The sequence below is a fragment of the Mauremys reevesii genome, linkage group 16 (assembly GCF_016161935.1).
Source record: "Mauremys reevesii isolate NIE-2019 linkage group 16, ASM1616193v1, whole genome shotgun sequence".
In the NCBI taxonomy this organism is placed as follows: Eukaryota; Metazoa; Chordata; order Testudines; family Geoemydidae; genus Mauremys; species Mauremys reevesii.
The window spans coordinates 7,031,778-7,044,903 of NC_052638.1; the positions used below are offsets into that span (position 1 = coordinate 7,031,778).

General features: G+C 49.7%; 1 protein-coding gene across 7 annotated transcripts in view; it reads right to left on the reverse strand.

Moving 5' to 3' along the window:
- Window positions 1–477: 477 nt before the first annotated feature.
- Window positions 478–13,126, reverse strand: part of ZDHHC1 (zinc finger DHHC-type containing 1) — a 56,754-nt gene continuing 44,105 nt past the window's right edge. For 4 of the 7 annotated variants that reach the window (XM_039503068.1, XM_039503071.1, XM_039503070.1 and 1 more), the window contains 4 exons: window positions 11,848–11,933; window positions 5,056–5,149; window positions 3,976–4,087; window positions 478–2,250 (listed from right to left, as the gene is read on the reverse strand). In XM_039503068.1, the coding sequence (XP_039359002.1) occupies window positions 1,724–2,250; window positions 3,976–4,087; window positions 5,056–5,149; window positions 11,848–11,933 (819 nt within the window). In that variant the 3' untranslated portion in view covers window positions 478–1,723. The remainder of the gene's footprint in view (window positions 2,251–3,975; window positions 4,088–5,055; window positions 5,150–11,847; window positions 11,934–13,126) is intronic. The other 3 variants (XM_039503073.1, XM_039503072.1, XM_039503069.1) reach the window with 3 other exon arrangements.

Genomic DNA, 13,126 nt, shown 5'->3' on the forward strand with positions numbered 1-13,126 from the left:
TATCCAGGCACCATTCCCAGTCTAGTCTACAGCACTCATTATGGTTGTATCTAAGTGCCAGGAATTCCAGCCCTAATTGTTCACTAAATGAAGCAACAGCTTTCCTGTCACCGAATGCCCATTCCCCCTGCCCACTGTATCATAGCTGTGGGCTAAAGTGGACACTTGGTGCTGCTCGCCTTCTCCTGCCTCTTTCGTCATTCGACTCCAGCTGCAGCAAAGTGACTCAGCCACTGTCATGTGACCCACTTGATAAGGGAGCTGCTTCTCTACATCCAGGAAAAAGCAATATTTTCTGATGGCCAGTGAGGTGCTGTGCACAGGCTCTCATTCTGACAGGGGACAGGTTAGCCGTATGAGGACTAGCTGGGACAGCTGAGATAGGTGAAGCTGCCTCTACACCTCTTAATACCCTGGGCACCAACAAATGGCCAGGGACAGGGGAACAAACAGCTATTGCAACAAAGAATGGGAAACGATTAGCAAAGGTCATAGAAAATTTTATTGTGGACAGAGCTGATTATGGAGCTCCACACAACAAGACTCAGAATATTGCTGCATGAGGAGAGAACATAAAGGAATACGTTGTGATTCAGTGGCTACTGTCTGAGAGAATTTTCCAGCCCTTTCCAGGCCAATGGGAGTAATCAGCCTTCTGATCATTTCAAGCACAGAGTTTGCACAAGGTGAATTTCACCTAGATGACAGATACAGACAATAACAGATGAGAGAAGTGGAAAGAACACTACAAGGGCATTACCCAGCAGTGATACACCAGTGGTATGATGGCTCTATCCCTGCTTTCAGGCTGAGTGCCCTACACGTATTGCTCACACGCGAACACATGTGCTGCTCATCATGCTCAAAGACCCATGCTACTAATGGGCAGTATAAAAGAGGGAAACTGCATTCTGGACTGAGACCATAGGAATCACCTCTTGGAGATTTAAGCATGTTAATTTCGGTGGCTAGCACATATGGGTCACTCAACCCTCTGAGGGGTCAAACCATCTCAGTCCAGGTTCTTTGCAAGATAAGCCAATGCACAGAGATGGTGAGAAAGCAATCCTCAGATATCTGGGCTCAATGCACCTCTCTTTCACACATACTCCATCTAACAACATTAACGGAGAACAACTTTCCAGAAGGCCAGGATGTTGGAGTCAGCACAAGTTTCAGTTGGAGAGGTAGTGTCCCTCTGCCTAGGGGAAGCAGATTTCCATAGTACCCCATAGTAATGTGCCAAGGTAAGCAGAATTCTCTGACCGTCACCATGGTAGCTCTTGCCCCGGTAGGGCAGCAATAAATGTCTCATTGCAGTCTGGTGGTGACCACAGTTTGGGTGTGGGCTCTCCAGTACATGGGGCAACACCTGAAGTCCCCATATTACAGTCTATGCCCCAACGACACCCACTGCTTCCCCAGGGTAATGGGAAGGAAGCTGAGTTGCTAACATCTCACCCTGCTCTGATGTACATGCTGCTGATCTTGAAGTAGGCAGCAGTCAGGAAGGTGGCATAACAGGTCTCCTTCTGCTCTGCAGCTTGGTCTGCTGGAAAGAAGAATCTTTCCATCAAAGAATCTGAACTCAGTTGACTCCATGGAATAAGATGAGTCACTGGAATCAACATCTTTGGACACCAACATATTTGTAGAGTAAGCAACCGCCTTTCCCTTCCGTTGAAGACAAAATCCTGGAAAGTAAGCTTTGGAAGGCGGATACCTAAGCTGCTCTTGTGTTTGTCCTCATGTCCCACAAGTGTGGGTCCTGCTCATCCGCATGCTGTTTGCTAGTGCACTTCCTGTGATGGGGCTTGGATACTATCTCACCAGGTCGGACTGGAGGCTCACCACTGCTCTCGCTCACAAACACAGCAGGTATCTTAGAGAGCAGTTCCAGCTCTTGTTCCCCATCACTGGCTCTCGGGCAGCTTTTCCTTTTTACCAGGTGCCCAGGATATAGATTCTTCTCCCCATCACCTCTGGCATGGGCTGTGGACAAGGAATGATGGTGAAAGTTGTTAAGGCTTTTGTTGGAAGCCCCCGTAGGGGCAGTGCTCCCCAGGCGGGTCTGAGCCACAGGGATCTCATCCATGGACTCTGCAGACTCTGAGTGGTATTCAACAGGAGGTCCAGCTGCCTGGACCTGGCCAATGCTGCTTGCAGACATGGCAGCTCTGTGAGGGAAAGCTGGCATAGGGAGATGAAGGCTGTGGGAGGATGATGAGATGGCAGCAGTGGCTGAAAATTCTGAAGGTGGAAAGAAAGGAAAATGGAAGCATCAAAGGAGACTGTGGTTTCCCTCATCCCCAGACACGTCCCCAGTCCCAGGGGCAATTAAGATAAAAAAGGGCCTGATCCACCAAAATTAAAGGAGCCCATACATGCTCAAGCAAAACCAGATGTAAAAAGGCCCACAAGTCAATTCTCAATAATGGAAGAATACATGCACAAAACATTTTACAGTATTTCCAACACCACATGACCAATTCATTTCCCCTTCTAAGGCAGGCTATGTTCTCCCCAATGCTGGGTTCATATACCCCCTTTATCTTCCTTTCCACATACAGGTCCCACAAGCCCCCTGACCCTACCGTTACATTCCCTCATGTATCCTGACATGAAATCACACGTGCAATCCATGGCACCTAATGATAAAGTGAAGTCAAAATCCCAAATTTCATGAGTGCATTTCAAAGGACTTGCCCTCACCTTCTAGTGAAGCCTCATTTTCCTGGTGGGCCAAACCCTGCCCCACTGAGCTCTGTAGTGCAGAGCTGGTTGGAACCCACTGTGGTACTACAGCTCTGCCTGACTCCATAGCTGTTAAGTGCCGTCAGAGTCCTGAAAAGGCAATGGCAGCTAAATCCTGCCTGGTTTTCTGCTCCTTCAGAAAAACCATTCCCCCAAGCAAGAAGAGCCTTAGAAGCTGAATAGATTCTACCCCCCAGGTTTGAGAGGAGGACGGGTAGTGTCTGAAACAGCAGCAGCTCCTCAGCTTAACTTCAGAAGTTCACCCATCTGTCAAGTGACAGAGTGGGGAGCAGTGGGGGTCCCATGTGTCACTGCTATTATTAGGAGTCTCCCCCTGGCTCTACAAACAGTGAAGTCATCCTTCCTGCTGCTGGACGCCCAAGGTCCACATTGCTCCAGCCAGCCCTCCATCCCAGGCTGGAGAGTAAAGCTCAATGGACACTCCCACCCTCATATTAGAGAAGGTCCGGGGGCATGGGATAGTGAATTGCTCTCAGTCTGGAAGTACCTTCTCCTCATTCTCGCCTTTTAAGGGCAGCCATGTGGGAAGGGGCACAGGCAACGCTGCTCCAAGATGTGATCACTACAACTGTCGTTCGTGTGAAAAGTGTTTGGTCCTTTCCAAAGTTCATCACACACTCTGCTTTGGCTCTTCACTGCATCTCCCTCTTCCCTTGCTCCTTTCTTTGTTATGTGGTCTCCTCCCGTCCCCTGCATGTGCTTCCCTGCCACACAGTCCTTTGCTTCCCCTACTTGCACATACTACTTGGCCACCTCATTCCCTTCCCCCTAAACATCCCTTTCTCATTGGCAGCTCCAGTCCCTTCCTCTTTTGAAGCTGTAGTTCCTAAAAGTTGGGCTGGCTCTTCCTAGTTGTTCCCAGCTCCTCCAGCCTTGTTTCCACTGACGAGCCTTGATATCTGAGGAAGGAGCTACAAGCAAGGGCGAAGTGGCATCACGTGACAAGCCAGCTCTCCCGAGAGCTCAGTGTGGAACCAGTTTACCCCCCAGGGATTTGCAGTCTTCACTTTGGCTTTCCTCTCTCTTCTGTTTTTCTAACGTTTCCCTACTAATTCCCTTACATTTCTCCTAATTGTGGGGCTCCCTGTGGCTCACTTACCTGGTTAGGGTGCTGGGAGAGGAGCTCTCTGTGGCACATTCGCCTGCCTGACTGTCATGTAAACACAGCTGGAACAGAGGGGCTTACTGAAGCACACTCACCTGGTTGGGTAGCTGGGAGAGGGCGCCTGGGCTGACTGCTTGTCCTGGACCTTTCATCCATGACTGAGGATGGAACCTTACGCACCTTTTTCTTCTTCTGCTTCTGCTGCTGCTATGAAAACAAGAAGCTCAGATGAAGGAAGATCCACTCATTAGTTCAAAGATGCTGCACTGGCAGCTTTTATAACTCCTGTCTCTGTTTAACTTCCTTCATTTTTTAAATCAGTTTTATAAATGATTTCATTTTAGAGTTTGGGAGGAAAGGAATTGAGGGGATGGGGAGAGCGATGCAAGGAGCCCCTACTGAGTGCACTCAGTTTGGCCGACACAAGCTACAAAGTGTGCAACTGCCTAGTAAGGCCTTCTGTTAAAAGCAATGAGAAACAATTGAGCATAAGCCCTGAGAAAGGAGAGAGCATCACACTACATAGCAACTTGCCACCAGATCAGGAATGAAGAGCAGTGGCATAGTGGCACGGGTGACTGAATTCTAAGCACACTGGGAAGCCACAAACACACAGTCTTTCCCTGGGCAGAGGCTCCAAGGGAAGCCACGGTTCCTGCCTTTTTCACTCTGGAAATAAAGCGTTCTGTATTGTGAGATGGTGAGAGAGTGCACATGCGGCATGCACTGCCGCCGGGATACGTCTGTGAGGTCACAGTGCGGTGTACGTGTTGGGTTACTGTGGGCAGGGTATGTTCTTTGTGAAAGAAAAGAGAAGATATGCATATGTGGGTGTTCGCATGCATGAAGTGAGGGGATAGGAGAGCCTATCCATGTGTGTGAAGTGAGGGGATAGGACTATTTGTCTCTGTGGGCTGATCTACACTAGAAAGTTAGGTCAATCTAGCTATGTTGCTCTGGGGGTGAGAACGCTCTGTTTCTGTAGTAAGTGTCTACACTACAGCTACAGCGGGGCAGACATACCCTGTGTGTGAGCACAAGATGAGAAGCCAGGAGGAGACATGTGTCTGAATGAAGTGACAGTAGGGTGCACTGTATGTGTCTGTGCCTGAGAGAGACATGACAACACTGTACAAGCACAGCAGCTCACATGCTATAGCAGGTCTCCCACTTACCTGGGGGTGGACTATGGACTGAAGAGCTGGGAGCTCAGGAGAAGAGTTGAGCTCAGGGTCTGCTCCATTGTTGTGGACACAGAACTTTGAAAGGCTAAAACACATGAAGAATACACAAGATATTGCAGCTTTCTTAAGGAACAGTTAACTCTTTGATGCCCAAGTGCCTTGAAACAGCTGGGCTGGGCTCCTTCCTTGCAGGGTGTTCCAAGAGAGTGCTGTGGGGCAATTGCTCCTCCCCTCCCCAAGGGCACTGTTCTGTGGAACTCCCCGGAGTTCCATCTTGTTTCCCCTCCTGTTCAACATGCACATGGGATTGATAACTAGGAGGGTATAGAAAAGGGCAACAAAATGATGAGGGGTATGGAACGGTTTCCATATGAGGAGAGATTAATAAGATTGGGACTTTTCAGCTTGGAAATGAGAAGACTAAGGGGGGATATGATAGAGGTCTATAAAATCATGACTGGTGTGGAGAAAGTAAATAAGGAAGTGTTATTTACTCCTTCTCATAACACAAAAACTAGGGGTCGCCCAATTAAATTAATAGGCAGCAGGTTTAAAACAAACAAAAGAAAGTATTTCTTCACACAACCTGTGGAACTCTTTGCCAGAAGATGTTATGAAGGCCAAGACTATACCAGGGTTCAAAAAGGAACTAGATAAATTCATGAAGGATAGGTCCATCAATGGCTATTAGCCAGGATGCGGTCCCTAGCCTCTGTTTGCCAGAAGCTGGGAATGGGTGACTTGGGATAGATCATTTGATGACTACCTGTTCTGTTCATTCCCTCTGAAGCACCTGGCATTGGCCACTCTTGGAAAACAGGATACCGGGCTAGAGGGACCTTTGGTCTGATCCAGTATGGCCGTTCTTATGTTCTTATGCATCCTCCCCCGAGGCCCTGCCCGCCCTCAGCTCACTCCTCTCTGCCCCCTCCCCCGAGGTCCCCACCTCTCTAAGGCCTTCCCACCTGCCACTCCCTCCTCTCTGCCCCCTTCCCGGAACGGGGGGGGGCCACCAGGAGGCCACAGGGCTGTGGCCCCATCACTTTTTCCTGTCTTAGGCAAGCGATGGGAGGGCACCACGGCCAAATATCTGGACAAGTAATGCTCTTGTGTGAGACCACAGGTCCTCGCAGCATGTCAACGTTGTGTTTAAAAGTAAGGTGAACAGAAGAATCTGGCTGGTGAAGCCTGTCTGCTACCATCCAACTCCAAGGAAGTAATGCAGATCTCCACAGCAAATGGTGGAGCAGCTCCATTTGAAGTTAAAGATGATCTCAGTACTGGCTATGCAGGTCCCTACGTTGGTGGTACCGATGTCTGCATTGATGGCAATCCTGATGAAACTGTTGAGGTAGCTGACTAGGGTGAAATGCTGATTGTACTGTCATTTGTACCAACATCACCATTATTAATGTCCTGCCAGAGGTCAGTACTGGAAGATGTAATAGAGGTAAATGCAGTATCAATAGACATAACAAGTCTTTTGCAGCCAAAAAAGCTGTTGGCATCCAGGGGACCAAAATAAGAGGCATAGCCTCAGCAGGTAGGGCAGGCAGTACTGGTCCCAGTGGTATGGGTATAAAAGTAGCTGAACGGACTTGCGTACAGAGAGTACATGAAGGTGGTACCAGAGTTGGAATGACCTTGAATGCTGAAGGCACCTGTCTTGATGGCCCTGTGCTAGAGGTGACGGTGTGTTGCCTCTGCAGGTTGGTACCAGAGAGGACTGTTACTTGTGTTCTGACTTCAGCCCAGTACCAGAGGATTTGTGTCTTTTACTTGATTCATCACTCCTGGGAGTTGTGGGTGAAGACTTTTTCAATCTGGCCTCAGCCTCCAACAGAAAACTGGACTTCTTTGGCTTTGATGAAGCCACAGAGGCAGAAGAACTCCTCTTTTCCCCAGGTTTCACCTTAAGCACCAGGCAGCTGGAAGAGCACTTTGGTAGATGAGCTTTCAGCCTTCTCATGAGCAGGGCCATTGGGGTCTGCAGAGGGATGTGTTGTCTTCCTGAAAATCTCCACTTGTCCCTCACATGTCCTCTCCCAAACAAAAGAGACTGTTAATCATTTCCTGGCATTACGGCCTTGCAAGTTGAACACAGCTTAAATCCCGGAGATCTCTGCATTGTGACTGAAACACCAGAAGGTTGCAATAGTCAAGGTGAGAGTTAACCAATTTAGCAGTTGGTCTAAAAAAGAGAGGATGGACTTTTGGGTATGGTAAAGGAATAACCCTGTATGGTTTGGTGTGTGGATCCTTTCTGATACCCAGGGACTAGTGGTGTGCGTATGTGGGAAGGAGAGAAGAAAGAGTGTGAAGTATTTAAAGAGTCTCACACTTCACAGTCGTGATGGCCTGGGAGTTTTGTGTCCAGCATGAGGGAGGAAGAAAACAAGGGGCCGGATTTTGAACACATCCCAACCAGGACCCCAACAGTGTGTTCCGAGTACTGAACTTCATAGTAGCATGTGCCATGGAATGTGACAGGGCTGTACGTGAAGGTTAGCCATGCAGTCAAACTTAGTAATTTTCCCCTTATCAGTGTGGTGAGAGCAGGGGATCTCAAAGTGAAGTCAAACTGGGCAGAAGAACCACTTCTACAGGAAGTTATTTATGTTGTAAGGCACAGGGTTCCCAATCAGAGAGAAGGGGAGTCCTGGAAGTGCAAGGAAAGTGGGAACTCTCTCTCATATCCCTACTGCAGCCCTAAGGGAGCAGATGCCAGGGGCATGTGGCCTGGTGCATATCCCTCTCACAGAGGAACAGTTGGTTCACGCTGGTGTTTCAGAGGAGGGTTATAGAATCATAGAATATCAGGGTTGGAAGGGACCTCAGGAGGTCATCTGGTCCAACCCCCTGCTCAAAGCAGGACCAATTCCCAACTAAATCATCCCAGCCAGGGCTTTGTCAAGCCTGACCTTAAAATACACTACGGGGGTGGCGAACTAAGGTACGCGACTTCAGCTACGCGAATAGTGTAGCTGAAGTCGAACTACCTTAGTTCGAATTTCCTACCTGGCCAGACGCCGCGGGATCGAACTCCGCGGCTCCCCCATCGACTCTGCCACCGCCGTTTGCGGTGGTGGAGTTCCGGAGTCGAAGGGAGCGCGTTCGGAGTTTGAACTATCGCGTCTAGATTAGACGCGATAGTTCGAACTCCGAGAAGTCGAACTCTCCGTGTCGACCCGGCGGGTAAGTATGGACCTACCCCAAGGAAGGAGATTCCACCACCTCCCTAGGTAACCCATTCCAGTGCTTCACCACTCTCTGAGTGAAAAAGTTTTTCCTAATACTCAATCTAAACCTCCCCCACTGCAACTTGAGACCATTACTCCTTGTTCTGTCATCAGGTACCACTGAGAACAGTCTAAATCCATCCTCTTTGGAACCCCCTTTCAGGTAGTTGAAAGCAGCTATCAAATTCCCCCTCATTCTTCTCTTCTGCAGACTAAACAATCCCAGTTCCCTCAGCAACTCCTCATAAGTCATGTGATCCAGCCCCCTAATCATTTTTGTTGCCCTCCGCTGGACTCTTTCAAAGTTTTCCACATCCTTCTTGTAGTGTGTGGCCCAAAACTGGACACAGTACTCCAGATGAGGCCTCACCAATGTCGAATAGAGGGGAATGATCACATCCCTCGATCTGCTGGCAATGCCCCTACCTATACAGCCCAAAATGCTGTTAGCCTTCTTGGCAACAAGGGCACACTGTTGACTCATATCCAGCTTCTCGTCCACTGTAACCCCTACGTCCTTTTCTGCAGAACTGCTGCTTAGCCATTCGGTCCCTAGTCTGTAGCAGTGCATGGGATTCTTCCGTCCTAAGTGCAGGATTCTGCACTTGTCCTTGTTGAACCTCATCAGGTTTCTTTTGGCCCAGTCCTCTAATTTGTCTAGGTCCCTCTGTATCCTATCCCTACCCTCCAGTGTATCTACCACTCCTCCCAGTTTAGTGTCATCTGCAAACTTGCTGAGAGTGCAGTCCACACCATCCTCCAGATCATTAATGAAGATATTGAACAAAACCAGCCCCAGGACCAACCCTTGAGGCACTCCACTTTATATACCTGGGATGGAGTGTATCCAGTTGTCCAAGTCTGGCTTTTCCTACTGTCCTAACTGCATAAAAGTAGTGGCATACATTCCTCTCTGTCCTTTTTCTCCTCTCCATCCCTTCCCTGGATGGCCTGGCCTGATGTTGTAGTCCTGGGTGCAGAGAGAGGTTGGAGGGGGAGCATAACGAAGCAGGTTTCCTAGACACACATACCTCCTTCCACTTACATTAACAACATGCTCTCACTGCTCCCTCACCCACACAAACCCCTTCCCTAGGTAAACACATTCAGGCTTGAATTAAAGTCTGTTTTATTAAACATTTATTGATCCTGAGATACCTGCAGGAGCTGTGGGGGAACTTGTTAGGCACACAGAATCAAAAGCACCTCAGATATAGAAATCAGGGTTCAGCCCCACCATATAGAATAAGAGTACCTAGCACTCTTCTGCCTTCAAAGCACTATACAAACACTAACTCAGTAATCATCATGGCACCCCTGTGAGCTAGGTGACTATTATCCCCAATTTACAGGTAGGGAGACTGATGTACAAAGGTTAAGTCACTTGTCCAAGGCCACAGTGAATCAGCATCAGAGCCAAGATTAGAATGCAGGAGATCCTGGCTCCCAGGCCCAAGCTCAGGCTACTAGGTCATGCCTGTCTCTTCCGGAGGTAGATGTTGGATGGCATTGCCATCATTCAGAGAGAACAGTTGGAAGGCATGGAGGGAGGTGCAACCTCTTCACGGTGCATGATAGAAGGATAAAATCCCCTACAGTTTCACTAAAAGGTACTTGGATAAGAAGAAGTCATCTCTGTCAGTTGACCCCTAGGGCAAGAATAAAGAGTATTTTCCTCATGCGTTTATATTAACCAGCCAGGCAGTAAAGTTCACTGCTTCTTACCCAGGGTAGTTTTCTGTCAACATGCTGTACTGCAGGCATTTCATGAAATGGTGCCCAAGGACAGGTAAAAATCTAATGCGAGTAGGGTGGCAAACTCTCAGAACAGCAGAGCCCTTTTCATGGTAAGGCAGTCTCAGATACCCAGTTGCTTCCTGCTTCTATCTGAAAGCTCTTCGATCCCAGTCATGTTCTCAGACACGCCTGTGGAGCTCCCATGTACTCCAAAGGCAAGCGCACACCCCTAGTGGAGGACAAAGCTTAGTGTTCTGGTTTTCAGTCATAGTGCACAGAATTTTTCAAGACCACAAGCAGAATTTTCAACAGCAAAGATCCCATAAGAAATTTTAATGTAAGTCAGTCCTGCTAGAGCAGGGGTGGGCAAACTTTTTGGGCCGAGGGCCACATCTGGGTGGGGAAATTGTATGCAGGGCCGGGGCAGGTGGTTGGGGTGCGGGAAGAAGTGTGTGGTGTGGGAGGGGGTGCGGTGTGCAGGAAGGGGCTCAGGGCAAGGGACTGGGGCAGAGGAGGGGTGCGGCAGAGGGCTCAGGGCAGGGGGTTGGGGTGCAGAGTGTGGCAGTGGGCTCAGGGCAGGGGGTTGGGGTGCAGGAGGGATGTGGGGTGCAGCAGGGAAGCTCAGGGCAGGGAACTGGGGTGCACAGAGATGCGGGGTGCGGCAGGGGGCTCAGGGCAGGGAATTGGGGTGCACAGAGGTGCAGGGTGCGGCAGGAGGCTCAGGGCAGGGAATTGGGGTGCACCGAGGTGTGGGGTGCAGCAGGGGGCTCAGGGCAGGGAGTTGGTGCAGGAGGGGTGCGAGGTGCAGACAAGGGGCTTAGGGCAGGGAGTTGGGGGGCAGGGTGCAGTAAGGGTTTGGGCTCCGGCCTGGCGCCGCTTACCTAAAGTGGCTCCGGGGTGGCAGTGGCGCGCACCGAGGCCAGGGCAGGCTCCCTGCATGCCTGCCCTGTCCCCGGCCCCACGCTGCTCCAGGAAGCGCTGCGGCCCCTGGGGGAGGGGGGACAGAGGGCTCCGCATGTGCTGCCCTTGCTGCGCCTCCAGGTACCTCCCCCAAAGCTCCCACTGGCCGCGGTTTCCCATTCCCAGCCAATGGGAGCTGCAGGGGCCGGTGCCTGGAGGCAACGCACAGAGCCCTCTGCCCCCCTCCCGGGGGCCACAGGGACGTGGTGCTGGCTGCTTCTGAGAGCGGCGTGGGGCCCACAGTGCAACAGGGGGCAATCCCATCGGCCAGATCCAAAGCCCTGAGGAGCTGGATCCGGATCACAGGCTGTAGTTTTCCCACCCCTGCACTAGAGAGTTCTAGAAAAGATGTTTTCCTGGTAGGTTAAAGAACCTCTGGAGGTGTTTACACACTCTTAGGCACCAAGGTTAAAGCATGGCATGCTCGAACACACAAATGCATTGCCTCAGGCCTGGTCTACACCAAGGTGGGGGGGTCGAACTAAGGTACGTGACTTGCGTAGCTGAAGTCGAAGTACCTTAGTTCAGGCTACTCACCAGTCCAGACGCCACGGGAACGAAGTCCGTGGCTCCAAGGTCGACTCCGCCACCGCCGTTCGCGGTGGTGGAGTTCCGGAGTCGACCGGAGCGCGTGGGGAGTTCGAACTATCGCGTCTTGATTAGACGCGATAGTTCGAACTCTGAGAAGTCGAACTCTCCGCGTCAACCCGCGTGGTAAGTATAGACCTACCCTCAGTCTCCTTAGCACTTTTATCCCCACTGGGGTCACAGGGGGTGACTTTGGTGTCAATTTCATACACAGCACACACCATGCCAGGAAACCTCTGCTAGCGTTAGTTGTACTCACTCTCTGCCTGATGTTACTGTTGACGAGTCTTCCACCTGTATTTCAGGGTTGGTGTAGCCAAGGTTTCCTGCATAAAAATCCACTTCCTGAAAAGAACAAGAATAAACATTAATAAAACTATATGGGCACCTGAATGAAGGACACAGATCAGCAGGGTTAAGCAGCGGGTTTTTCTCCTTAATCACAAGTCGAAAGGAAGGCTTTCTACTCAGCCAGCCAGCAAATGAGACATATCAGTGGGGTCTATTGTTTAATGAGACCCACTGTATGAAATACTGACCAGATCAAACAACTGAGACTAGATCTGCAGTCCAAGCAGAATGGAGAAATGAACACCAACCTCAGTTTCTTTGGACCTTAAAAAAAGTCCCTCAGAAAAATTTTCACCGACCCAAACAGCTGGATTAAAGAAAAAGTTATTAGAATATGAAATGCAAAAATTCCTGTTAATTCAACATTGAGGTTTCAAAGGGAAGCGTGCAAAGGCCAGGAACCACAAGAGTGAAGGTTAATGCTACTCCTTTGGATAAATGTTTGTGTAGACGTACATATATCAAAGATAACATACGATCTGGAATTTACATATTACATTATGATGTCAATATACAAGAGGGCTGAGTTAATAAATCTTTTAAATCACAATAACTGGATTAAGGGGAAGGCCCCCCAACATACCCCCCCACCCCAATAAAGAAATAAATAAACCTGACCATGCAATGGAGATGGCCAGAATACAAAAGCATTGATAGGCAGCCATCAGAGAAGACAGACTTGGTTCAGGAGAGCCAGGGCTGAGACACCTCTGTTCAGTTCACTTTTTCCAACTCATTTGAAACCTGAACAACCACCAAGCCAGTCTTCTCCAAAACTGATTTAGCTTGTAGGTTTCATGGAGACTTTACAGACAAGCTTAATGAAAATCACTACAGTCGATTTAAAGTTATGATGGCAAGACTGTTAAAAGTGATAGTGACTTCAGGTGCTCACTGTGACATACCAAGATGCAATTCAGACCAATCAGGGGCTATGTCACCGCTGCCCTGCAACCTTGGGTGCTTTACAATGCCTTGCTGCAGTAGGTCCAACTGGGGCCACTTACAAACTGCCTTCCAGCATACAAGTCACACCCTGAGCGTCTGTGTGAAACTGCAACTTGCCAGCCACACTACACTCCGGCTCACTCCAGCCTTGGTTACTTCTCCAGGGCAACCCCAACACGCTGCCAGACCTGGATTATCCCCCAGAAATGAATGTCTTGCACTGCCAAGCCCTCTCCAGA